The sequence below is a fragment of the Phyllobates terribilis genome, unplaced genomic scaffold (assembly GCF_046119375.1).
Source record: "Phyllobates terribilis strain yellow unplaced genomic scaffold, ASM4611937v1 Scaffold_1__5_contigs__length_1240528914, whole genome shotgun sequence".
Classification (NCBI taxonomy): Eukaryota; Metazoa; Chordata; class Amphibia; order Anura; family Dendrobatidae; genus Phyllobates; species Phyllobates terribilis.
This window is the reverse complement of record NW_027362761.1, coordinates 921,058,360-921,085,226: the sequence shown is the minus strand read 5'-3', so window position 1 is coordinate 921,085,226 and position 26,867 is coordinate 921,058,360. Positions and strand designations below refer to the sequence as shown.

Below are 26,867 nucleotides of genomic sequence, written 5' to 3'. Positions count from 1 at the left end.
TTTTTTCTTCTTAGCCATAAAAAAACATTTTGCTTTATTTTTTTACTAAGGTTCCCTATATGGGACTTGATCCTGCAACTTTGTTCTGTTCTGTATGCAGCAATACTACACTGTAGTATATAAAAGAAGTGACAATCTGGAAGTACAAAGATGGCTTCACTTAAGGGGTTTTCTCACGAACAAAGTTAAATTTAATCAACAGATCTTTAAATAATAATAATAATTATTATAATAATTTCCACAATTGCATGCAATTAAATAAAATGTCCCTGTGCTGAGATAATCTTATAAATGTGCCCCTGCTGTGTACTGTGTAATGGCTGTGTCTGACCGCACAGGAACATGGTCTGATCATACCACAGCTCCTGGGCAGGGGAGGAAGCAAAAGAGTATACATATATTACAGCATGTGATCCCAGCTGATTCTTTCAGGTATAACATGGCTTATAAAACAGGCAGGGAAATAGGCAGTGTCTCACAAAAAGAATCATTTGCGATCCCGTGCTGTAATGTCTGTAGACTCTTGTGTCCTCCTCTGCCCAGGTAACATGGTATAATCAGACCATGTTCCAGCACTGTCAAATACAGCAGGGGCACATTTATAAGATTATCTCAGCACAGGAACATATTTTTAACACGTTCAATTGTGCAACTTATTTTTATTCCAAGATCTATTGAGTAAAATGTACTGTGTGGGAAACCCCTTTAAATGCAGCTGGTAATCTCTGACCACTGTGTTAAAGTGTTTCAACTACAAATTTCAGAGTTCGCTTCAATCACTGCTTTTAAAAAGGCAGATGGTGGCTGTATAATACAGCTGGCACCTGCGAAAGCTCAGCTCATAAGCCCACATCTATACACTGTCGAATATCAGGAAGGTGTTAAAGGAATTATCCAGTTCCTTAGAATTATTTGACATCAGTATTAAATTGTAGGGGCTCAGACTCTCCGCATCCCTTCCAACCTGGTGTTTGAAGGGGCCACGGCGCTCCATGTAGCAGTTTTTACAGTTTACAGTAAAAAAGTTTACAGTTTTCTTAAACATATCCCAATTAATGGGTGTAACTAGGCAAAGCAACTACTTAAAGGGGTTGTCCACTACTTTCACATTGATGCCCTATCCGTATGTATGATCAGCTGGGGTCCCGCACGAGGCACCCCTGCCAATCAGCTGTTAACAGATAACAGCTGATCAGCGGGGGTGCCGCGTGCGGGACCCCGGCCAATCAATGTGAAAGTAGTGGACAACTTCTTTTATGCCTGCTAAACAGATTCTTAGTGGGATTGTCATAAAAGAATGATTTTTGTAGCATTGAAATTGGACACTAAAGATTTTTACCAGGTCTATGTCCTATACAAGGTGCTGTGCTTGGTTTGAAAAATCATTTTATGCTGACAGATTACTTTAAACTGAAGTTATTAAAATTTACCATTATACTAATTATTTCTTTAGCACCAATATATTCTGCAGCAGTTTACAATTCTGAGGGTACTTGTACAAACAAGATAAATTATATGTTACTCTGTAATGTTATAACAGATACCAAGAGGAGTGAGGGCCCTGCTCACAAACTTACAAATCAGGAAACAGTGGGGAGAAAAGGTAAAAATAAAGTGCTTGTTGTGTAAGGTGCAGACATCAATATAATTAAATACGGGAATTCAAATAAAAATGCAATTATTTTTCTGTAACTGTTGGTCTTTCATTGTAACAACACAATTTTGAGGAGGTTTATTACATTACTACAGTAGTAAGACCATTAGATGCATACAACAAACTGCATTAATTGGGTATTCCCATGTCCAATATTTTATCTCAACATGTAGTAGATGTAATAAAAATAAGCAGCAAAATTAGAAATGTAGTATAATTCTTCTGATTCGCTATGTCGCTTACCCCATGTGCAGGGCATTGCAGTAGCTTCGGTATCCACGGTTATGACCATTAACAACTGTCACTGTATGAGTAGTCATAACCATGGACACCTAACTTAATGCAATGCCCTGCGCATGGGGTAAGCGCCATAGCGAATCAGAAGCAATATAGGTAATTTCTAATTGGAGGTATTTGCTAATATTATTACTAAACCTATTACATATTGGGATAGGATCTTGGAGATGTGAATACCCCCTTTAATCTGTGGCATTGTTTTCAGTACAAAGTCTTTTGGCTTAAGTATTTCGAAATACAAGTGTTTCACCAGGCAATTGACTACATTTTCCAACCAAGACTTATAAAGCCATTGTTATTGTGGCACTAAAAAACAAAAAAAAACAAACACATAAAATGTACCTACCCCACAGTACTCCAGTAGATGCATTATCTCCTCCTCGTAGACTGACTGTGTGCAATATTGTTTTTCAAGTTCTCTCCAGTTTACAGCTTTACTTAGAACCCCCTATGTCAAAGAATACGATTGAACAAAAAAAAAATCATAATGGAGTACAAATTAATCCACATCTTGCTTGTAAAGCTTACAAAATTTAGATTGTATTATTCTAACTGCGGAAAGAGAGAGAAAGTGGATTAAAAAAGCAAACAAGCAGTTTATAGACTGCATTGGTATAAATCGTGAATGTTAACCTTGTGACTGTAAAAGGTGGTGATTATACACATTAGGCCACGGCCCCACTATCAGTATTCTATCAGTATTTTTTCTCAGGAGTGGGAGCCAACACCAGGAGTGGGTGATAAATGCAGAATTGGTGACGTGTTTCTATTATACCTTTTCTCTGATTGTTCCTCACCTGGTTTTGGCTCCCACTCCTGAGAAATAATACTGACCAAATACTGATAGTGGGGCCGTAGCCTTAGACTGATTGTTCACTAACCCGGTGGATCAAATGATTGTCTGGTGAACAATCATTTCACATAACTTAATTTTAAAGAGGACCTTTTACCAGTATGACCATGTTAAACTGGCCACATCACAGAATGAAAGCTGAATAAAACGTAGATTATTATTTTTTTTAATTTCTCCCCTATGTTCCAGAAATATTAGCATGTAAAGTTTAGATTCTAAATTGGAGGGCTGCCTGATACCACAAGAAAGGATGCGCTCTGACCCTCCCCACACTCACTGCAGACATGAGATCTGGCAGTGTTTGTAATGATACACAGCTCAGCTCTGCTGTATCTTTACACAATAGCTGCAAAGATCAGTGAGGAGGGCATGTTATTTTCTCCTCTGCATAATGCTGCCTGCTTATGATTGGTCTTCCTTGTGCAGAGGAAGAAGTACATGCCTCCAGAGAATCTCTGGTAACACCCAGTTGTACTTGAACATAAAAAAATAACCTAAAAACCTTTATAAGCCAATATCTCCACAATGAAAAAGAGAAACTAAAAAATAAAAACTATTTCTTACTCAGGTCTGCAGCTATTATTCCAAGGTGAGGCCAGTTTAATATGCTCAAACTGGTGAATGCAGCTCACATTCAGGCCACAGCCCCATCAGTATTCGGTCAGTATTTTTTCTCAGGAGTGGGAGCCAAAACCAAGTGAGGAACAATCAGAGAAAAGGTATAATAGAAACAAGTCACCAAATCTGCATTTATCTCCCACAGCTGAGAAAAAATACTGACCAAATACTGATAGTGGGACCGTGGCCTTAGAGGACCTATCATCAGAAAATGAGCAACTGTTTAAATCAGGTTTTTGTATTACATGTATTTTTATTAAAAATAGAGGATTTGTTAAAAAAAAAAAACCTAAATTAGTGATCTTGAAATTCACATTGGCCACTGGGACTTTTATATACACTCACTTTCTGTCCTTTCATAAAGCATTTATGAAAGTGTTTCTTATCAGAGGCAGGATTACTATGACAGGTAACACCTCTATACACAGCTGATAGCACAGGTTCCACCAATCACAATAGGCGATGTCACCGCTGACCCAGCTACACAATGAACCATTGCACATGTTCATTAGGTACTTCAACTTAGACACCGCCGCCATCATTGTGTGGACGGCGCGTGCTACATATAAAATTCAGCATCTCCGCCATCATTGTGTGGGCGGCGCGTGCTACATATAAAATTCAGCATCTCCGCCATCATTGTGTGGGCGGCGCATGCTACATATAAAATTCAGCATCTCCACCATCATTGTGTGGGCGGCGCGTTACATATAAAATTCAGCATCTCCGCCATCATTGTGTGGGCGGCGCATGCTACATATAAAATTCAGCACCGCTGCCATCATTGTATAGGCGATGCGTGCTACATATAAAATTCAGCACCTCCGCCATTCATTCTGTGGGCGGCGCATGCTACATATAAAATTCAGCATCTCCGCCATCATTGTGTGGGCGGCGCATGCTACATATAAAATTCAGCATCTCCGCCATCATTGTGTGGGCGGCGCATGCTACATATAAAATTCAGCATCTCCGCCATCATTGTGTGGGCGGCGCATGCTACATATAAAATTCAGCATCTCCGCCATCATTGTGTGGGCGGCGCGTTACATATAAAATTCAGCATCTCCGCCATCATTGTGTGGGCGGCGCATGCTACATATAAAATTCAGCACCGCTGCCATCATTGTATAGGCGATGCGTGCTACATATAAAATTCAGCACCTCCGCCATTCATTCTGTGGGCGGCGCATGCTACATATAAAATTCAGCACCGCTGCCATCATTGTGTAGGCGACGCGTGCTACATATAAAATTCAGCACCTCCGCCATCATTCTGTGGGCGGCGCATGCTACATATAAAATTCAGCACCGCTGCCATCATTGTATAGGCGATGCGTGCTACATATAAAATTCAGCACCTCCGCCATTCATTCTGTGGGCGGCGCATGCTACATATAAAATTCAGCATCTCCGCCATCATTGTGTGGGCGGCGCATGCTACATATAAAATTCAGCATCTCCGCCATCATTGTGTGGGCGGCGCATGCTACATATAAAATTCAGCATCTCCGCCATCATTGTGTGGGCGGCGCGTTACATATAAAATTCAGCATCTCCGCCATCATTGTGTGGGCGGCGCATGCTACATATAAAATTCAGCACCGCTGCCATCATTGTATAGGCGATGCGTGCTACATATAAAATTCAGCACCTCCGCCATCATTCTGTGGGCGGCGCATGCTACATATAAAATTCAGCACCGCCGCCATCATTGTGTGGGCGGCGCGTGCTACATATAAAATTCAGCACCGCCGCCATCATTGTGTAGGCGACGCGTGCTACATATAAAATTCAGCACCGCTGCCATCATTGTGTGGGCGGCGCGTGTTACATATAAAATTCAGCACCGCCGCCATCATTGTGTAGGCGACGCGTGCTACATATAAAATTCAGCACCGCCGCCATCATTGTGTGGGTGGCGCTAGCTTGTGCAGGATTTCAATAAAATTGCCCCGGAAGCAGCACATATCGAGAGTTCAGCTCTGAACTGAGCAGAGATCTCGATCTGTGCATGCACCGCCTCCAGCGCCATTTTATTGAAATCCTGCACACAGGATGCTAGCTCCCACTGCGGAGGTGCTGAATTTTAAAAAGAAAGCAGGTCACTGAATAATCAGCAACATGCACAAGAAACAGAGGATGCTGGTGGGGGGGTGGAGAACGAGAAGAAGACCCTGCTCTCAAGTCCCGCCCTGAATAACACTGGAGCACACAAGACCATTTTTCTGAAAACTTCATAAGGCGAGTATTCAGCAGCCACTGAGCGGATCCCTTCACATCAGGTATCAGATTAGTCAGCATCACAGCCCCATTATAGGCATGCCTTTAGATTATAGGGCTAGGTCCTGCTGACAGGTTTCCTTGAAGTGCATATTTGCCTTTACAGACATTCCACCTTCGTAGGGAAAAGGATGAAAGATCTTCATGGGAACATATTCTTCCCAAATTTCATTAAAAGAAAGACATTTTGTTTAATCAGATGAAAATTTTTATCCGCAGTGGTCTTCCTTCCAGTTGATGAGCGTGTGTTATAGCTCAGCAACACAAACGCTCATAATGGCTAGTTTCATTAACTTTAGTCTAATGTGTATTGGATCCTTTACCCTTGCAACAATGTAAACTGTGGGACAAAGCTTCCAACAGCAGCGTCTATGTGGCTTTAAATGACCATAAGGCTGACATCATTTTGAGCCCCTAGATAGTTTGTCACTTTCCCTTTCTTTATAGTGGAATAAGGAGTCACATTAATCAGCTAGCCTGCGCATAAAACTTTTTTCCCTTGAGTGTTAAGTACATGGGGGCCAACAGTAATGTTGAATGCAATCACAAATGTACAGGGGACAGAAAATAATTACCGTGGTAAAGACTGCAGAAGCGGTCGACCATGACAGGCATGGAACTAATGGTATTGGTTTAGGCCAGTTGGTTACTGCTAAAGAAGCCATCTGAAATGTAAAGTAAAAATCAATAGAAAGCAAGTCAGATCAAACATTCTACCCACAGGCAGTGGGAGTCGGAGAATCATCAATGGAGGATGGCTAGTAAAGACTTGGAAGACTACTGGAGCGGACGGGGTATTTAACAGAAGGGTAGCAACAATTTTGTCTACATGTGTTAAGCTTCAAAGTAAGAAAAACCCACAATAGTCGCTGAAATCACTTGAAATTCGCAAAAGTTATTTTCAATTTAAATTTACTGAACAACATATAATGAAAATCAGACATTACTTTTAAAAAATTGTGGTTTAACAGAAGATTTAAAAAAAAAAAAAGAAAGAATGAAAATGGCCTGGACAGGTAGGATTGTATCCTTAACTTACTATTTTTGCAAACACGACTTCTGTAACTTTCAATGAGACTTCTGCACCTGTCCACAGGTATTTTGCTCCACTGCTCGTAAAGCTGAAGTGACTTGCCAAAATAATCCAGTTTTGTTTCATCTGTCCAAAGAACATTCTCCCAGAAGCTTTGTGACATGTTAATATGCATTGTGGCAAATTCCAGTCTCGCTTTCTTTTAGGATTTGTTTCAAACAGTGGTTTCCACCTTTATCTTTTTCCATGAAGTCTACTTTGGCCAAGACATCGACGGAGGATGCGATCTGACACTGACGCTCCTTGACCTTGGAGTTCACCTCTAATTTCTATGGTTATCATTCGTTTTATAGGTCTCTAAATGTATCAATTTTTCTCTTGATGTCACATGCAGGGAGGTGGCTACAGTTCATAGACCCTAAACATCTGAATAATATGTGCAACTGAAGAAACAGGAACATCAAGCTGTTTGGAGGTGGTCTTCTAGGCTTTACCTTTTACATATTTGTCTAGAATTTTTCATTATAATCTCCAGACACAAATTTGTCCTTAGCTTCCATGTTCAGTGTGATATACACCATGATACCAGACAGCACAGTGACTATTCACACTTTAAATAAGCAGCGTGACTGATTACAAGTTTGCAGACACCCGTGATGCCAATTACAGGACACATCAGTTTAACGTGTCCCTATGGTCAAATAGTTTTTAGCCTTTTCTATGGGCACCATCATTTTTGTTCAGGCCAATGTCTTTACATTTATTTTCTGTTGAACCACAATTAAAAAGCAATGTCTTATTTTCCGACATGAATTGATTTTCAGTAAATTTCCATTGAAAAATTACTTTTTTCAGCTTCATTATGACCATTGTGTGTTTTGCTTACTTTAAAGGCCCCCTTAACATGTCCGGGTTTAAGCACATACGTGAAAAAACGGTACTGGAGTAATCAGTGTGTCCATTTTTATAATCAATGTGTCAATGTTTTTCTGCTATGGATAAAGAAAAAATTTAAATTACAAAACTTCTCCTATACTTTTCAATATTAAACACGGACAGCACATGGATGCCCTCTGTGTGCTGTATGTGTTTTTCATGGACCAATAGACTTGTTTTGGCCTTTGTCATCCATGCTGCCAGAAAAAAAATGACATGTCTGTATGTTTTGCAATGACACACGGTCTGTGTAAAAACAAGGACATGTGCATAGCACAATAGGTTATAATGGGTACATGTGGTATCCGTGATAAAACCGTATACCTTATGTGCTGGAAACACAGACATGTGGAGGAGGACTTACAGAAGGGAATCAACAATTTTGTCCATGTGCGTATAACCAAAGTTATTATTTTATCTCTCTTGCGATGTGGAATTTTCTTTATTTAAAATCCTGTACAACCGGCTTAAAAGTAGTAATAAAATAGACCCAAGTTTACTACTTTATTATCAAGGTGCTTGAAGGGGAATAAAAATCAAAAATGGTCTTCGGGTAGGGCTACACGGTGACTTTGGCAGAAACATCTGCCATGCAACCAAAATTTGTTAGGTGTTGCTGTTACATTGCAGAGCAATACATGTCAATAAAGTCACATTGCAATAATGAGGGTACTGTAACAAGCAAATCCTAAAAAAAATCTGATGTGGTTGGTCTTCTTGAGACTAACTTGTCATAGTCACAACGTGAATCTTGTCAAGATGGTAAGGGTGAACTCATACGTGGCACTTTTGTGAAAGTAGGTTGCTATTTCTGCAGCAAAATTGATACAACTGCCATTATTGGATAACTCAATGACTGACTTCAGAGGTATCTCAGCTTTAGGGCACAGTCAGATGGCCGTGTAACATGGACGACGATCGCATCGCAATGCTTGGAAAGGTCACTACAGCTGGGCTGACAGCAGGGTGTCGGCAACTGCAGATGTATTTTCAGATAGACAAAGCTTAACTGTGCTGTACTGTGTTATAATCACACTCCGCAGTGAGATCAAGAGAGCAGACTGTCAGTCATTACATGCCTCACTCCAGTAATGCCCCCTTTTTATTTAAAATGAGGACGGCATGCAGATTCTTGGGAAGATTTATGTCAGGCCCATAGATCTTAACAGCTCATTTACATTTTAAGAAAAACGTGGATTTCTCTGGAATAAGACATTCGATTGCAGAAATGAAGGTCTCACTGTATTCAGCTTTCTATGACCTTCATACCAATGTAGACAGTTTAGGAGGGTTGAGCCTACTAATAGATTTCCTTTAAAGGGATTTTTCCATGAACAAAGTACATTTTAATTAATAGATCTTGGAATAATAATAAAGTTCCACAATTGGATGCGCTACAAAAAGAAAAAATATATGTTTTTGTGCCAAGAATCTTATAAATGTGCCCCTGCTGTGTACTGTGTAATGGCCTTGTCTGACCGTACAGGAACATGGTCTGATCATACCACAGCTCCTGGGCAGGGGGAGGAAGCAAAAGATTATACAGACATTACAGCAGGGGATCACAGAGGATTCATTCTGTGAGGTAAAACATTTACGGACAGTTTTTAAACATGTTTTACGTCACAGAAAGAGCTGTGGTATGATCAGACGATGTCCCTGTACGGTTAGACACAGCCATTACACAGTGCACAGCAGGGGCACATTTATAAGATTATCTCAGCACGGGAACTTTTTTTTTTTTTTTTTTTAAACATCTAATTGTGGAACTTATTTTTATTCCAAGATCAATTAAAATGTACATGGGAAAACCCCTTTAAATCCAAAATATATCCAAGTAATAGAAGCTACTGAGACACTTTAATGGTTCTCATTTTTATAAATACTGTTTTTTTCCACACTGCATTTTTACTAATATGACCATTTAGGCTCAGACCAATGTTTGGAAAAATATGTCGATAATTGGATTTTGGAAAGGTGAAGCAATTAAGCATAATGTAGGCTTATACCAATAATATAGGCAGAGAGATATAAGCTCCCAAGCAAAGCACAGAAGGTGGAAGAACGTATTGCACTTTTTTCATGGAGTTTTGTATTACATACAGATCAGAATGTATATAAAAAAACAAAAAAAAAAAACAAACATGTAAAGAACTTACATGTCCTCCCATTGAAATGCCAGTCATTCCCAGAGGGCCATATCCTTCTCTCTCCAGCCAGTGTAGGAGGACAGCCGACTCCAGCACCAGAGCACCACCCATTACAAACAAGTCAGAAACGTTCTTTAAGCTCGATCTCCTATTATTGCAGGTAAGAGAGCACAATGATAGTCAGATCACAGTAGACTTGGCCTTTTCCTTATTACTGCTATTGTCAGCCTCCCTTTTGTCCCCCATTCTGATCCTTCACATGTAAGGCTCAAAGGCTATGGACAGTTTTTGGGGAATATATATATATATTTTTTTTTTTACTTAACAGAATGTATTTTTCACGCAAAGCATTTTTGCAACAGGGTTTTTGACTGTTTATCTGCCACAGCCTCTATCACTGTACATACCTGACTGCAGAAGGAGTTACAATTATTTCTTGTTGGCTAGTCGTAGGCAGTGCATTCACATTGTGATGGTCACTCCTGTCAGCCTCTACACCTCTGTTGTATTCCCACCTGTTTCCTGCATTTCATGTGACCACTGCGCTCGCTGACTGACCTCAAGTCTGCTGGAAGGGGCATGTGATATTATTCACATCTTGTCCCTCCTGCATCCCCTGCTTCTCCGATCTCTGCTCCCTCCTGAACGCATGATGCTTATGCACAGCTGCCCAGATTAGCAGGGTCTTTTCCTCCCAATTCTGTATTGAGCCATGGTCTGTCCTGGTGTCTGCTCTGTGGGGGTCAAGTGGAAAAAAAGGCAGTACAAACACAGAGCCCATGCTGAACATTCCTTCAATGTAAAACCTCCCAAAAACACAACAAGAGGGTACTCCCTCTGTTGGGAGAAAAGGTTTAATCTCCAGAGAAGACCGCTTCCTCAAATTCTGGTCAAAGCGGGAACAGTCGATGCTTTAAGAAAAAAAAAAAAGCTTAGATGCTTTTTTAGAAAATAAATTGTTATGTGAATGTATCCAAGGAGTAACGTTTCTCTTGCGGAGAGTGACATGTTACTTTCAGTCTCCTCACCTTGACAAGCTTAACATGTGGCTACACAGCCCCATAGACAGCAAGCCGTCATGTTCTATGTGTTCTGACACCTTAATAGTAGGACACGTTCAGTATTTGGTCAGTATTTTACATCAGTATTTTCAAGTTAACCACTGCGCACCAGAGCCTGTTTTTGCCTTCGTGACCAGGCCAATTTTTTCAATTCTGACCACTGTCACTTTATGAAGTAATTACTCTGGAACGCTTCAACGGATCCACCTGATTCTGAGATTGTTTTTTTGTGACATATTGTACTTCATGATAGTGGTAAAATTTATTCGATATCACTTGCGTTTATTTGTGAAAAAAATCGGAAATTTGCAATTTTCAAACTTTGAATTTTCATGCCCTTAAATCAGAGAGATATGTCACACAAAATAGTTAATAAACAACATTTCCCACATGTCTACTTTACATCAGCACAATTTTGGAACCAAAATATTTTTTTTTGTTAGGGAGCTATAAGGGTTAAAAGTTGACCAGCGATTTCTCATTTTTCCAACAAAATTTACAAAAACATTTTTTTAGGGACCACATCATATTTGAAGTCACTTTGAGGGGTCTTTATGACAGAAAATACCCAAAAGTGACACCATTCTAAAAACGGCACCCCTCAAGGTGCTCAAAACCACATTCAAGAACTTTATTAACCCTTCAGGTGCTTCACAGGAATTTTTGGAATGTGGAAGAAAAAAATTAACATTTAACTTTTTTCACAAAAATGTTACTTTAGACCCAATTTTTTTTATTTTCACAGGGGTAACAAGAAAAAATGGACCCCAAAATTTTTTGTGCAATTTCTCTTGAGCGTGCTGATACCCCATATGTGGAGGCAAACCACTGTTTGGGCGCACGGCAGGGTTTGGAAGGGAAGGAGCGCCATTTGACTTTTTGAATGTAAAATTTGTTTGAATAATTAGCGGATGCCATGTTGCATTTGGGGAGCCCCTGATGTGCCTATACAGTGGAAACCCCCCACAAGTGACACCATTTTGGAAACTAGACCCCTTAGGGAACTTATCTAGATGTGTGGTGAGCACCTTGCACCCCCAGCCGCTTCACAGAAGTTTATAATATTGAGCCGTAAAAATAAAATTTTCACATTTTTCCCACAAAAAATGTTTTTCATTCCCTAATTTTGCATTATCATAAGGGTAACAGGAGAAATTGCACCATGAAATTTGTTGTGCAATTTCTCCTGAGTACGCCGATACCCCATATGTGGTGAAAACCACTGCTTTGGTGTACGGCAGGGTTCAGAAGAGAAAGGAGCGCTATGTTGGCTGGGATAGGTTGCAGACACCATGTCACATTTGAAGAGTCGCTGACATGCCGAAACCCCCACAAGTGACCCCATTTTGTAAACTACACCTCTCAAGGAATTCATCTAGGGAAGTAGTGAGTATTTTTTAATTTTTAAATTTATACCATTGGGCAGTGAAAAAAGCATAATTATATTTTTACCACAAAAAAATGTTTTACCCTCAGATTTTACATTTTCACACAGGGCAATGGGTAAAAATGGTGCCGAAATGTGTCACACAATTTCTTCTAAAAGTGGCAATACCCCATATGTGGCTGTATCGTACCCCTTAGCCATACGGCGAGATCTGGGGGGGGGGCGGAGTGCTATTTCACAATTGGAGAACAAATTATTGTAGAATAGGCATTTGGATTTGGGAGCACAAAATTTTCTGAATTTCTTTTGGGGGGCAAGGGCCATTTCGCTTTGCCAGAGCCTTTCTGCTACCAGTAACTTGGAAGTCCCTTATATTTTTAACAGATGACGGACCTGAGTGGGGACTAGCTTTTTTTGAGGACTGAGTTGAAGCTTTTATTGGGAACATTTTACATAACATTTATCCGGCGCTCTAGGCTGAGCACTTACATCGGGGTTTCCATCTAAATTTCCAAGTGATGTAATTCAGATGAAACCCCTGCAGGATCCATTCACTATAATGAGGCAGCAGAGTTACTCTGGACTCCGTCTGGCCTCTGTTTAGCGGTGTCCTTTTTTTCAGAAGTGCACAAAACTGTGGCCAACCGCACTTTTATGCACGCCTAAAACAAATAACACCGTGGGATCCCAGGCCAGACGGCATCCACAGTGCCTATATCTGCCTCATTACCAGGAATCTTCCGTCATGGGTTCCGGCTGAATCACATATTTCAGAGATTTACACGGAAACTCTGGGGTAAGTGCTCAGCGCAGAGCGCAGGATAAATGTAAGGCTCTGCGCCTTACTGCGATCTTTGGGAGACATAATAAACAAATCAGTAGCAGGTGAAGAATTGGTTTTATTTATTTTTTACGCCGTTCCTAGTGTGATATAACTGATTAGATTACTTTATTCTTCGGGTCGGTGCGATTACAGAGATACCAGATTTATATCGGGTTTTTATGACAGCTGTCACACACTAAGAGACGCTTTTTTTTGCAAAATCTAGTTTTTGCATCGCCATATTTTGAGAGCTATAATTTTTCCAGATTTTGGCCGACAGTCATGTGACGGCTTGTTTTTTGCGGGACGAGTTGACATTTTTATTAGTACCATTTTTGGGTACGTGACATTTTTTGATCGCTTTCTATTCCGTTTTTGGGAGGTAAAGTTAACAAAAACCAACAATTCAGGAATTGTTTTTTGAGGTTTTTTTTATGCCGTTCTGCATGTGGTGAAAGTGATCAGGCAGCGTTATTCTTCGGGTCAGTACGTTTACAGCGATACTACACTTACTGTATATTTTTTTATGTTTTGGCGCTTTTACACAATAAAACCATTTTATAGAAAAAATATTTTTTTTGCATTGCTTTATTCTGAGAGGTATAACTTTTATTTTTCGGCTGATGGAGCTGTATGGTGGCTTGTTTTTTGCGGAACAAGATGACGTTTTCAGCGGTACCATTTTTATTTCCATTTTGCTTTTTGATCGCATTTTTTTCCACTTTTTGTTTGGCAATATGAGGAAAAAGCATAGTTTTTTTCTCCGTTTTTTATTTATTTTTATTACGGTGTGCACAGAAGGAGTTAATTAGTGTGACAGTTTTATAGCTCGGGTTGTTTCGGACGCGGTGATACCAAATATGTGTACTTTTTTAATTTTTGCATAAATATACGGATTTATCGGTTTAATATTTTATTTCTTTATTTTTATTTATTTTGTTATTTTTTTTTAACAGTTTAAAAACTTTTTTTTTACATTTTTACTTAGTCCCTGTATGGGACATTAATTTTTATTTTTCTGATCACTGATCTCATGTAATGTAATAGACATGTATTACATTACATGAGATCTTCCCTGACTGTTTCACAGTCAGTCTCCTGCCTGGCTTCAGCTGCAGGCTGAGCCAGGCAGGACACCATATATGGCAGATCTGGAGGCGGTCATGTGACCTCCAGCTGCCATAGCAACGTCAGGTCCTGGAAAGTATAAGGAGGCCGTCGGAGAGGTAAGTGGACGACCCCCTCTCCTCCTGCTGTCTTCTATATGCCGCGATCACTATAGATCGCGGCATATAGAAGACAGCAAAGGGTTAACATCACTGGGACCTGATCCAATCAGGTCCCGATGATGTTCCCTGTCAGAGCTATCGCTCTGCACCGCTCCCGCAGCGCTTGCAAGACCCTGGGGGTCCTGAGCGCTGCGGGACCACCCACCATTTTTAAACGTCCGCGCTGCACAGAGCCCAGGCAGCGCGGACGTTTATCTACAGTGGGCGGTCGGGAAGCGGTTAAAATCAAGAGTGGAACAATCAGAGGAAAAGTATAATAGAAACACATCACCACTTCTGCATTTATCACCTACATATACTGATCTAAAATACTGACCAAATACTGAATGTGTGAACGTGGCCTAAAGTAGGAGGGGGGGGGGAATCTGCTCTTTTAGGGCAGACTGGATCCTGCATTATAGATATACCTATATCCCTTTCCTATATCCTCACCCATCCCTTGGTTGAACTTGATGGACATGTTTTCTCCAAAAGTGCCATCTACGTAAATATCAGTAAGTATGGGTTAGTGGGCAGACCGGGTAGGTCTAACCAGAATGGCAGAGCCTCATGCTGATGTTCTCTTCCATTGTACTATAATGTGCTAATGTCTGGAAGCCTTGCTACAGTTATGATGCAAGGACTGCATGGTCTAGATCAGTGTTCCCCAACTCTAGTCCACATGGCGCACCAGCAGACAAAGTTTCCAGGATTTCCTTAGTATTGCACAAGTGATAATGCCAGCACCAATCCAATGCTAAAAGACATCTTGAATACATGATCTTTTGCAGGACCTTGAGGACTGGTGCTGGAGAAAATGGATCTAGACAAGTGAAGGCAGAAGTTCCAGTGCTTACCAGTTCACATGACACATGGGAAACTGGTGGGTTGACACAAAACAGCGAAGAATTTGACAGTAGTGATCCCCTCTGTGCAAGTGCACTGGCCAGTACTAGCTAACATGGTAATTATTAGTGCAAAACCCCCTTTTAATAGTGAATCTGTCAGTGAGCTCATCTGACAACATGGTCTATAATCCTTATCCTTCATCTCTCGATCCACCTTCTAAGGAGACCTATTGACGAATCCAATGTAACGGTGCTTTTGCCTTAAAATCAGCCTAGCAGATCATTAATGAAAGGAAAGATAAAAGGCTGCAGAGCGCCATCAGACAAGCTTACTGATGGACTTGACTGCAATACTGATGAACATTTTGCTGGTGTGTAAGCAGATTACTACATACATAGGCTCTGATTCATTAAGACCGGTGATTTTGAGGAAGCTTAGCGGAGTCAGATGCTTCGGATTCATGAAAAGGTGCACGCATCTTCAAGAATCTGTAGTGCCTCATGAGTGGCTTGCATCTCCATGCGCCTAACCAGAAATCTTACTCCACTCAGGGATTGGAGTGAGATTTTTGGTATAGAACACCACAGCTTGTCATGAATTAAATGAGCTATGGTGTCACATCCTTGTCATGCCCTGGCTCAGCCCATTTTGGTGACACTGGAAGAAACCGGCATGAAAATGCAAACATTTTGAGACTTTTTCAAAGCTCTACTCCACTGTTTTAGAGTAAACGTGTTTGATGATAAACTTCAGTAAAACAGAAATGGTAAAATATAAAACACATGTAGACTTACAATTGGTCCTTTGGTTTTCTGTAGCCATTTAAGAAACCACGTCAAGGAAAAGTATAAAAGGTAGTTTCTTAATAGGCATTACAATAAATTATAATGTATATATATTTTAGGATCACTGCATTTTTTTATGATGCTGCAAATGGAATTTCCTACAGTAAACTTTAATACTCATACAGTGGCATAAATCACATATAGGTTTCCATGTTAAACATACCACGGACCATATGACTTCCTGATTTGCAAAAATACCTGTTATAAACAAGAAGACAAATGACACGCTCTCTGTAAATAAAACAAGCATAATTATAAGAAGTTATGAATCTATCACATGTTACACACATCATATTAAGTGATAAGCGAAACATTAGGTGTTCCAGCCACAAGAACGCCATCTGGTATGCTAGACTAAGAAAATATAAGAAACTTGATTAACTTTACATGCTATGCACTGTACATGGTAATCAAATGCCATAATTACGGCAATTTAAATAGTTTGTCTTATTAGCCACTTTTATTAGTTGTTTAACTTAGTTACTTTGGACTAGATGTTGAACTGATGATTAACGTATGCAAATGCTGCCAAACAGACCCTGCTGAAGATGATGGGCCATTTAAGTTTCATTTGCATGCATGTCATTTTAGCGGAAAAAATAAAAATAAAATCAAAGCTGTGCTTTATCTTTTGTTGAACACGGTGGCACTTATGACAGAACCTCTTACACAAGTCGGAGCGTTGCCTAAGATGTTAATAACAAGATCTTTGGAGACCAACAGATTATAACATGTTCTTTACAAAAAGATAAAGGATATAATAAGGATTTTCTAACATCAGGGAAGCAATACCAGCTTCTTTCAGCATAGGACGGGCCATCAATGTTCGCCTTCTCCAGAAATACTGCAAGTGAGGATAAATAAACATATCAGCAGAGATCTATTTCTTATGGGGTCACAGCAATAAATAGGTACACTTTAAGCAAATCATTTTAAAAGCATACTAATGTAACATTCAGATTGCCAACAGGTTTTTGAATGATTGGTGCGGTCTCATGATCCAGACCCACACTAAGCTGCAGCACGTGAAACTGCAAGAAAACATTTTTACAAAAAAAAGTAAATAAGTATTTTAAACAATATGCGGCCATCCACATTTAGGGTATGTGAACACGTTGAAAATTTGGATACAGAAATTTCTGCATCTCTTGGCAGGAAAAATGCAGCAGCAAAAATGCATTCATTGCCGCACTTTTGAACAGCAACGAATGCTATAGAGATAGAGAATAGATAAGTCTAATGAAAACACTACATGTCTCGATATATGGCGAGAAACACAAACGCAATTTTCATACAAAAATCGGAGTTTTTTTCACCACTAAAACAAAAACTAAACTATACAAAGTTTGGTATCTACATACTCGTACTGACCTGGGGAATTATATTGAAGGGTCTCAGTTTCACCATATAGTGAAGATTGTAAATAAAAAACCCAAAATAAGTGGCATTGCACGTTTTTTTGTAATTTCACCGCACTTGGAATTTTGTTCCTGTTTTCCAGTACACGATATTGTAAAATGAATGGTGTCTTTCAAAAGTACAACTCGTCCCTCAAAAAAGCCCTCATATGGCCATATTGACAAAAACAGAAAAAAAGTTATAGATCTTGGAAAACGGGGAGGAAAAAACTAAAACTGGCCACGGTTAGAAGAGGTTGTCTACTACTAGGACAACCCCTTCTCAGTCACTATATTTCCCCCATATAAAATAATAGCAGACTATACTCCCCTCTGCTGCAAGCATTGTTCCAGCGATCTTGGGACCTGGTCTACTGGGGTCTGCTTACGTCAGACAAAGCTGACATATAGAGGAAGTCAGAGAGCAGGAGCTCTCACTTATCTGGCTGTCTGTTTCATCAAAAGGAAGGGAGAGTAAAGTGGCTGCTGGACTGGCGAGACATAATGTCACATGAGTCCTGGGAGACCAGGCACAGACATGGCTGAAACAGCACTCTCACTGGAGGAGAGCATAGTCTGATAGTCTATTATTTTACATTGGGGGAAATTTAGTTGATTGAGAAGAGATTTTCCAAGTAGTAGACAACCCCTTTAAGTACTTTGTGAACATGAGCCCCTAATTGTACACGCACGGGACATGTAATGACTGCAGCACAGAGCCAAAGCCACAGAGAGGCTTCAAGATATAGTATGCAAATGGAGAAAATTGGCACATGATGGTATAGTAAAGTCATCATGGGCTATATACAAAAATAATCTGCAACTATATGAAGTGAAAAAACAAAAATCGTATAAGACTTACATGATCACCTGTGCCAGCTAGATGGATGCATACAGGCCGGTACTTGCTCTTCCATTCTTTAGGCACTATAAATTGAAATCTTATAAAAAATAAAATAAAAAAAATGTAAAACGATTATATGCAATTGCATAAAAACATAAGCATGCCTGTTCACAGAGAGCAAAAATACATTGTAATTATACTATTTATTTCACTGACATTAAAAAGCCAGTGGAGTTACAGATATACAAAAAACAGTTATCAACGGCAGCAATGCTAGAGTTAAATATAGTCATCACTAGTTCCCACAACATAATGGAGAGATGATCATCATTAAATCATGTGAGGCCTAACAGACTAGGTCTCAAGTGACATCACGACGTGCCCAGGAGATTTTAGGAGAAGAATATCGGCCACAGAAGTGAAATCCAGCTGCAACAAAGGACCGAACCACAGGTCGGAATATGGTACGGTTTCATTTTGAATTTGCCAAATTGCTGGGATTTTACCAGGAAATTTGATTGGCAGCAAAGATATTCTCTGCGAAAAAAATGTCCCTTATGTTCTGGGGTCTCTCCAGACCGTAGAGCATAAAAAAGCATAATATATAAAAAAAAAAATACTTCCAACTCATACCTTACCGTTCATCTCTCCAGGCACTCTGCTCTTCACTTCTGCTACCCTACTTGAGAGCAGCATGATGTACGGGCAAAAACCGCGATTTCATTAATGTATCACATACGGAGCTTCTTGCTGCAGTTTTGATATAATCACTTTTCTCTGCTGCAGATCTACCAGCTCTCTGAATGCGGAGCTTTGTATAACACCGCCCACACCACTGATTGCCAGCTTTCTGTGCATACTGTGCATAGGCAGGAAGCTGCCAATAAGTGGTGGGGGTATATAGAGCTCCTGAATATGGAGGACTACACACGTGGTCAAAATTGTTGGTACCCCTCGTTTAATGAAAGAAAAACCCACAATGGTCACAGAAATAACTTGAATCAGACAAAAGTAATAAATTAAAAATCTATGAAAATTAACAAATGAAAGTCAGACATTGCTTTTCCACCCTGCTTCCACAGAATTTAAAAAAAAATTAAACTCATGAAATAGGCCTGGACAGAAATGATGGTACCCCTGAAAATAATGTGACAAAAGGGACATATTAAATCAAGTTGTGTCCACTAATTAGCATCACAGGTGTCTACAATCTTGTAATCAGTCAGTGGGCCTGTATATAGGGCTACAGATACTCACTGTGCTGTTTGGTGACATGGTGTGTACCACACTCAACATGGACCAGAGGAAGCAAAGGAAAGAATTGTCTCAGGAGATTAGAAAGAAAATTATAGACCAGCATGTTAAAGGTAAAGGTTATAAGACCATATCCAAGCAGCTTGATGTTCCTCTGACTACAGTTGCACATATTATTCAGAAATTTAAGATCCATGGGACTGTAACCAACCTCCCTGGACGTGGCCGCAGGATGAAAATTGATGACAAATCAAAGAGACGGATAATACGAATGGTAACAAAAGAGCCCAGGATAACTTCTAAAGATATTAAAGGTGAACTTCAAGCTCAAGGAACATCAGTGTCAGATCGCACCATCCGTCATTGTATGATCCAAAGTGGACTTCATGGGAGACGACCAAGGAGAACCCCATTGTTGAAAAACAAAAAAAACAAAGCCAGACTGGAATTTGCCAAACTACATGTTGACAAGCCACAGAGCTTCTGGGAGAATGTCCTATGGATAGATGAGACAAAAATGGAAGTTTTTGGCAAGGCACATCAGCTCTATGTTCACAGATGGAAAACTGAAGCATATTAAGAAAAGAACACTGTCCCTACTGTGAAACATGGAGGAGGCTCTGTTATGTTCTGGGGCTGATTTGCTGCATCTGGCACAGGGTGTCTTGAATCTGTGCAGGGTACAATGAAATCTCAAGACTACCAAGGGATTCTAGAGAGAAATGTGCTGCCCAGTGTCAAAGCTTGGTCTCAGTCGCAGGTCATGGGTCTTGCAACAGGATAATGACCCAAAACACACAGCTAAAAACACCCAAGAATGGCTAAGAGGAAAACATTGGACTATTCTGAAGTGGCCTTCTATGAGCCCTGACCTAAATCCTATTGAGCATCTTTGGAAAGAGCTGAAACATGCTGTCTGGAAAAGGCAACCTTCAAACACGAGACAACTGGAGCAGTTTGCTCGTGAGCAATGGGCCAAAATACCTGTCGAGAGGTGCAGAAGTCTCATTGACAGTTACAGGAATCGTTTGATTGCAGTGATTGCCTCAAAAGGTTGTTCAACAAAATATTAAGTTAAGAGTACCATCATTTCTGTCCAGGCCGATTTCATCAGTTTAATTTTTTTTTTAATTCTGTGGAAGCAGGGTTGAAAAGCAATGTCTGACTTTCATTTGTTCATTTTCATAGATTTTTAATTTATTATTACTTTTGTCAGATTCAAGTTATTTCTGTGACCACTGTGGGTTTTTCTTTCATTAAACGAGGGGTACCAACAATTTTGACCACGTGTGTATATGGCAGCAGCTTTACTAGTCTTCTAGCAATAATCCAATGATAAAATAGTGATTTTATTAAAACCACAGAAAAAAACAGCCCATTCCAGTGACAAGTCACTGCAATCAGGGTCTGAGTCTCTACATTGTGCTGCTCTCAGATTAGGTGGCAAAAACCTGGTCACAGATTCCTTTTAAGGTTCAATCAGACAATTCATTCACAAGGAACCGCTTCGACACCGCTATTCATTAGTTAATTGCTTTGGGTCCGGGTTTTTAAAAACTGGACAATTATTTGTTAACCCCAGAGAAACATACGGCTAGCCACACAAAGTTACAGGACTCCTATCCAAGTATATTGGAAATTTTGTAATACATCGTGGGTCAGAGTATGTTAAAGGAGGAAAATGCTTGTTTCATACTAGATGTACATTTTAGCTAATCAGGGGGATGGTCTTGCAGTGACATAATGCTAAGGTTTTACACCTTCTGATGAAAAGACAACTTACCGAGCTGTTACTGTTTCAGGTGGCATAACATCCGGCACATAGTGGAACAATGGTGAGGTAAAATGCCCATCAAATATCTTACAGTCAGTTTGTTCTTCCACCTAAATATCAGAAACGACATGTAACCTCATTCTAATGGAACGACCTGCCAAAGAATTATAGCAGTAATTTGCCAACAGGATAGGCTGCCAGTACAGGAGAAGTCTTGTCAGGACTCTAGGTATGTGCCAGACGCCTTTACTTTAGGTTTTATGCTTCTCTACTATCTAGTACATGAAAATCTACCCAATTCACAATGAACCAGCATTCACCATCACATGAATTGTGATTCTACCCATGAATAACTGGATAGAGTAATAGCCTAATAAGGTTGCGTTAGTAAGACTCCAAAAACCCTTTAAAATTCAATGGGACTCATCAGGATTTCACATGTCACAGATCAATGCATAATGGAAGCCATGACACATGTCTTAACATAGCCCATACCCACCCCCACAAAAAAAAAAAAAAAAAAAATCAATGATTAATTTCGAGAGTGTTTTAGAAGGCAAACAGCATTACCGTGTCAATGTGCACTGGATAATCTTTTAGCACCAGGTTCTGGCATTTCTCTCTGTTTCCAATGATTTTTCTAAATTCGAATAACCTTTTAACAGTTAAAAAAAAAAGTTGCAATGATATTACAGATAGACAGTCTTCAAAGCAAGTAACTGGGGAAAAAAAGTTAAGTCCACAAAATTCCCCAGCACTAATCTGTTCTGTAGTTTAACAAACCACACAAAAAAAATCTGTCATCAAATATTGTTCTACTTTTGCACATTTATTATTTATCAGGGCTTGTTCACACGTTGTGTGCTGTTGTGGTTTTTTACACATTAAAAAAAAAAAAAAAAAAACTGTTTTCTTTCCATATGGAAAAACAGTGTTTTCAAAGCACATTCAAACAGTGTTTTCTGTACATGTTTTGTTACATAATAAAACATGACAATTCTTTCACCATTTTTACTCCTGATTCTCTCCATTAGGCTGTGTGCCCACGTAGCATTTTTCAAGCGTATATGCTGCGGAATTTCCGCAGCGTAAACGCTTGAAAAACGCATGTATATCCGCACCCCATGGTCCCCAATGGGATTCCGCAACTTCTATGCACATGCTGCGGATTTTTCCGCAGCGTTTATGCCGCGTTCAAAAATCCGCAGCATGTCATTTAATTTTGCGTTTCCGCAAGCGGAATTGCCTTAGTCCAATGCATAAAAAACGCAAGGCAATTCCGCATGTGGAAAACGCGTGATAAACGCGTGAAAAATGCGCGATAAATGCGTGCGGAATTCCGCATGCGTTTTTCCGGGAGAGGACTTGCATTTATGCAGCAGAAATTTTCTGCTTCATAAATGCAACGTGGGCACATAGCCTTAGGCTATGTGCACACGATGCGTATTTCATGCGTTTCCGCGGCGTTTTTGCAGTTGCGTAAACGCCGCGGAAACGCATGAAAAACGCATGGTAGAAGGGAAGCAATGTTCCCCAATTGAAATCCGCATGTGCTGTGCCCATGATGCGGATTTTTCCGCAGCGTAAGGCTATGTGCCCACGTTGCATTTATGCAGCAGAAAATTTCTGCTGCATAAATGCAAGTCCTCTCCCGGAAAAACGCATGCGGAATTCCGCACGCGTTTATCGCGCATTTTTCGCGCGTTTATCACGCGTTTTCCACATGCGGAATTGCCTTGCGTTTTTTATGCATTGGACTAAGGCAATTCCGCTTGCGGAAACGCAAAATTAAATGACATGCTGCGGATTTTTGAACGCGGCATAAACGCTGCGGAAAAATCCGCAGCATGTGCATAGAAGTTGCGGAATCCCATTGGGGACCATGGGGTGCGGATTACCATGCGTTTTTCAAGCGTTTACGCTGCGGAAATTCCGCAGCATATACGCTTGAAAAATGCTACGTGGGCACACAGCCTAAACGCTGCGCTCAAAAATCCGCAGCATGTCATTTAATTTTGCGGAAACGCGGCGTTTTCGCCGCCATTGACTTGCATTAGAACGCGCCAATTCCGCAAGACTGCATCTGTACTTGCGTTATTGGCGCGTTCTAATGTGCGGATGGTACCCGAGTGTGGAGGAGAGGAGAGTCTCATCCACACCCAGGTACCATTAAAAAAGCTGTAAAAACAAGAATAAAATAAAAAATATATATATACTTACCATCTGTCGGCCCGCGCAGCGCTCCTGCTTGCTTCCCGGCACTTGCAGTGAGTTGTAGGACCTGCGGTGACGTTAGAGTCATGTGACGGGTCACGTGACGCTGACGTCGGCAGGTCTTTCAATTCAAAGTTGCCGGCAGCTGGGAGAACGGAGTGAGCAGGACAGCGCGGGCCATCGGAGGTAAGTATATACACTCTCTCGGGTCACACTATATAAATCCATGCCGTTTGCATGGATTTATATAGTGTGACCTAGTTGTCAAGCACTTTCCAGGTGATGCTAAAATCGCCTGGAAAGCGCTTGTCAATCTGCATGCGGAAACGCATGTGAATCTGCATGTGGATCCGCATGTATTCTGCAGGAAAAACGCATGCACAATCTGCATGCGTTTTTTCTGCCAGGGAGATGCAGAAATTTTCTGCTTCATTTCTGCATCGTGTGCACATAGTCAAATCAGAGGCTTAGCCGCAAAAACAAAAAAAATAAATCCCCCCCCCTTCCCACCAAAACAAGCAGGTTTTCAACTTCAATATTCCAGGTATAGGGCCCAGCAATTAGCAAGTGAGCCCCTATCTTAAACTAATGGTTTAAAATGAAGGTCCAAGCTTAAAACATTTATGTTGCAATCCAGAAAGGCTGACAACCTGCAGAGGATATAACATAACATACAAAGTCTAGTAAGTGATAACCGATAATACTTTTCAGTTCCTTACTGCCGTTGTGTAAACTTTAGGACTAAAATTTATAAGTCATACGTAGGGAGAAATCAAGCTTTACATTATTCCAATAGACGTACTGTTTCAAGTCTTCTGGTTTGCCCCATCCTCGGATGAAAAATTTAGTAAGGAGTAACCGCCTGTAGAGAACATCTAGTTTACTCAATCCCATTTGTATAATTCACATCTGGAAATGAAAGAGAAAATACATTTATAGTAACTGACCAGCATTTTACAGACATCTGAATGAGGCTCAAGAGTAAGGCTGTGTGCCCACGTAGCGTTTTTCAAGCGTATATGCTGCGGAATTTCCGCAGCGTAAACGCTTGAAAAACGCATGTAGATCCGCACCCCATGGTCCCCAATGGCATTCCGCAATGTCAATGCCCATGCTGCGGATTTTTCCGCAGCGTATATGCTGCAGTCAAAAATCCGCAGCATGTTCATTAATTTTGCGGAAGCGCCGCGGAATCAATGTGCGGATGGTACCCAAGTCTGGAGGAGAGGAGACTCTCATCCAGACCTGGGTACCAAAGAACCTGTAAAAAAAAGAATAAAATAAAGTTTATACTTATCTTCTGATGTTTTCCCTCCGTCGCGCTGTTGTCTGAAGGACCTGCCACGTCATTGAGTCATGTGACCCACCACATGACTCAATGACGTCACCGCAGGTCCTGCACACAGCAGCGTGAGCCGCTCAAGCCTCCGGACGGGGCAGAGAATGCATCAGAAGGTGAGTATAAAGTTTATTTTTTTATTTTTTACCATTCTGAACAAGTTGTCAAGCACTTTTCCAAGTGATGCTTGGAGAAGTGCTTGATAACCCGCATGCGGAAATGCATGCAAAGACGCCTCACAAACGCTTCTACCTGGCGGGAAAACCGCATGTAATATCCGCATGCGATTTTCCCGCCAGGAAGAAGCGTAAAAAATATGCTTCAGGTCCGCAACGTGGGCACATAGCCTAAGGCCACACAGTGCAGTTTTGATCAAATTAAAAACTACACAAGTTTCTTTTGCAGAAGAAAATATACCGTAGTTTTGACATTGCAATCGTGACAGCATAACCAAAATGTAATAACCCATCTGTAATGATATTACTGATTATCCTGAAAGCTGCTGTATTACTCAGCAATGCACCACAGACAGGCTCTTCTATACCTATTGTGACTGACCTGTATGCAAAGATGAAAACCTGCTGGAAAAATGCCACCAGCTTCATACAGGGAAAAGTATTAGGGTATGTGCATCCGGTCAGGAGCCACCTGCGGCCCCGACACTGTGGAATAGCAGCGCTGCTTCTACTCAGTATGCAAATGAGCGGCACCATTTTTTTTTTTTTTCACATGTGGACTTTTCTCTTAGACATTAATCTATGTGGAAAGTCCACATGAGGACCCGCAAAAGAAATTGACATGCTGCAGATCTGAAAGACACGCTACATATCAGTTTCCGTGAGTGATCCGCAGGTGCCCAGATACGCATAGCGGGCTATGCTGTAACATCTGGCTGCTGCGGGTTTGATGCTGCATAAACACTCAGCTTCAAACCCACAGCAGCTCTGGATCATGGGCACATACTCTTAAAGCACCTCTCCAGCATCTGTTTGTTTTTCAGCGCTGGAGTGGCACTTTAAAAGTAATCCCCTTGGCCCCGGTCATATACTCACCCTCCGGCTTCATAGTTTTTTCAGCACTTGTCTGGTCTCCCCACGCCATCTTGTGACAGTAGCTTCTGACTGGCCAGAAGCCAGAAGCTACGTCACAAGTTCTCAATGCTAGTCTATGTGAGCTAGAACAAGGCTGTCATAGACCTGTATTAAAAAGTGACCTCCCCGCCATTCCATAAAATACTACAGCTGGTGGCGGGTCACTTTTCACCGGATACCAACCGGAGCGATGCTGGAAACGGATGAAGACGGCAGACTAGCATGAGACAGTGGGCAGGTGAATTACATTTAAGGCACCACTCCAGTAGTGCAATAAAAACAACAACAACAAAAAACCCACAAAACACAACACCACCACAGTAGTTCACCACTTGATACTCTGCTATTCACAAATTTTCAATTTTCGGGCAGTGTACTAAAGACTCACGCGGACCTCACATTGCTCAATGTGAGTACATAATGCACTAGTCCTCTCCGTTTTGTGGACAAGGCAATGCTAGTCTCAGAGGTGGCCATAGAGATGCACGTAGACCTAGCCCTAGTATTAACAATTCACGTGAACTCTGTCTAAGGGCTCTTTCACGAGTCAGTGTGTCCGGTACGTGTGGTGACAGTTTCCACACGTACTGGAGACACTGACACAGGCAGACCCATTCAACTGGCTTCTGGGAATCAGTGGTACAGTTAGCGCTGTTCCCAAGTGCCGGGTGCTGAACACTGCCCTCATCATTGTTCCCTGCCGGTGCTGCGATCACCACAAGCAAGAGTCAATGTTGGGAGTAGTAGCGTCTCCACCCGCAGTGTCCCTGTGTAAAAATAAGAATAAAATACTAAAATCCATATACTCACATATCCGGAGATGTCCCGTGCTGCAATCCTCTAACCGCTGACGCTGGGGAGAATGAGCTGCTCCAGCGAGCGGCAGGACACGCAGCT

At 40.9% G+C, this 26,867-nt stretch overlaps 1 protein-coding gene across 1 annotated transcript in view; it reads right to left on the bottom strand.

The window, feature by feature from the left end:
• Positions 1-26,867, bottom strand: part of ABHD18 (abhydrolase domain containing 18) — a 56,518-nt gene that overhangs the window by 16,599 nt on the left and 13,052 nt on the right. Inside the window, exons 2-10 of the mRNA XM_073641554.1 lie at positions 24,343-24,449; positions 21,897-21,981; positions 21,336-21,436; positions 18,317-18,395; positions 16,834-16,901; positions 16,007-16,024; positions 9,834-9,972; positions 6,281-6,370; positions 2,298-2,399 (exon numbers count right to left, since the gene is read on the bottom strand). Coding sequence (XP_073497655.1) covers positions 2,298-2,399; positions 6,281-6,370; positions 9,834-9,972; positions 16,007-16,024; positions 16,834-16,901; positions 18,317-18,395; positions 21,336-21,436; positions 21,897-21,981; positions 24,343-24,434 — 774 coding nt within the window. The 5' untranslated portion in view covers positions 24,435-24,449. The remainder of the gene's footprint in view (positions 1-2,297; positions 2,400-6,280; positions 6,371-9,833; positions 9,973-16,006; positions 16,025-16,833; positions 16,902-18,316; positions 18,396-21,335; positions 21,437-21,896; positions 21,982-24,342; positions 24,450-26,867) is intronic.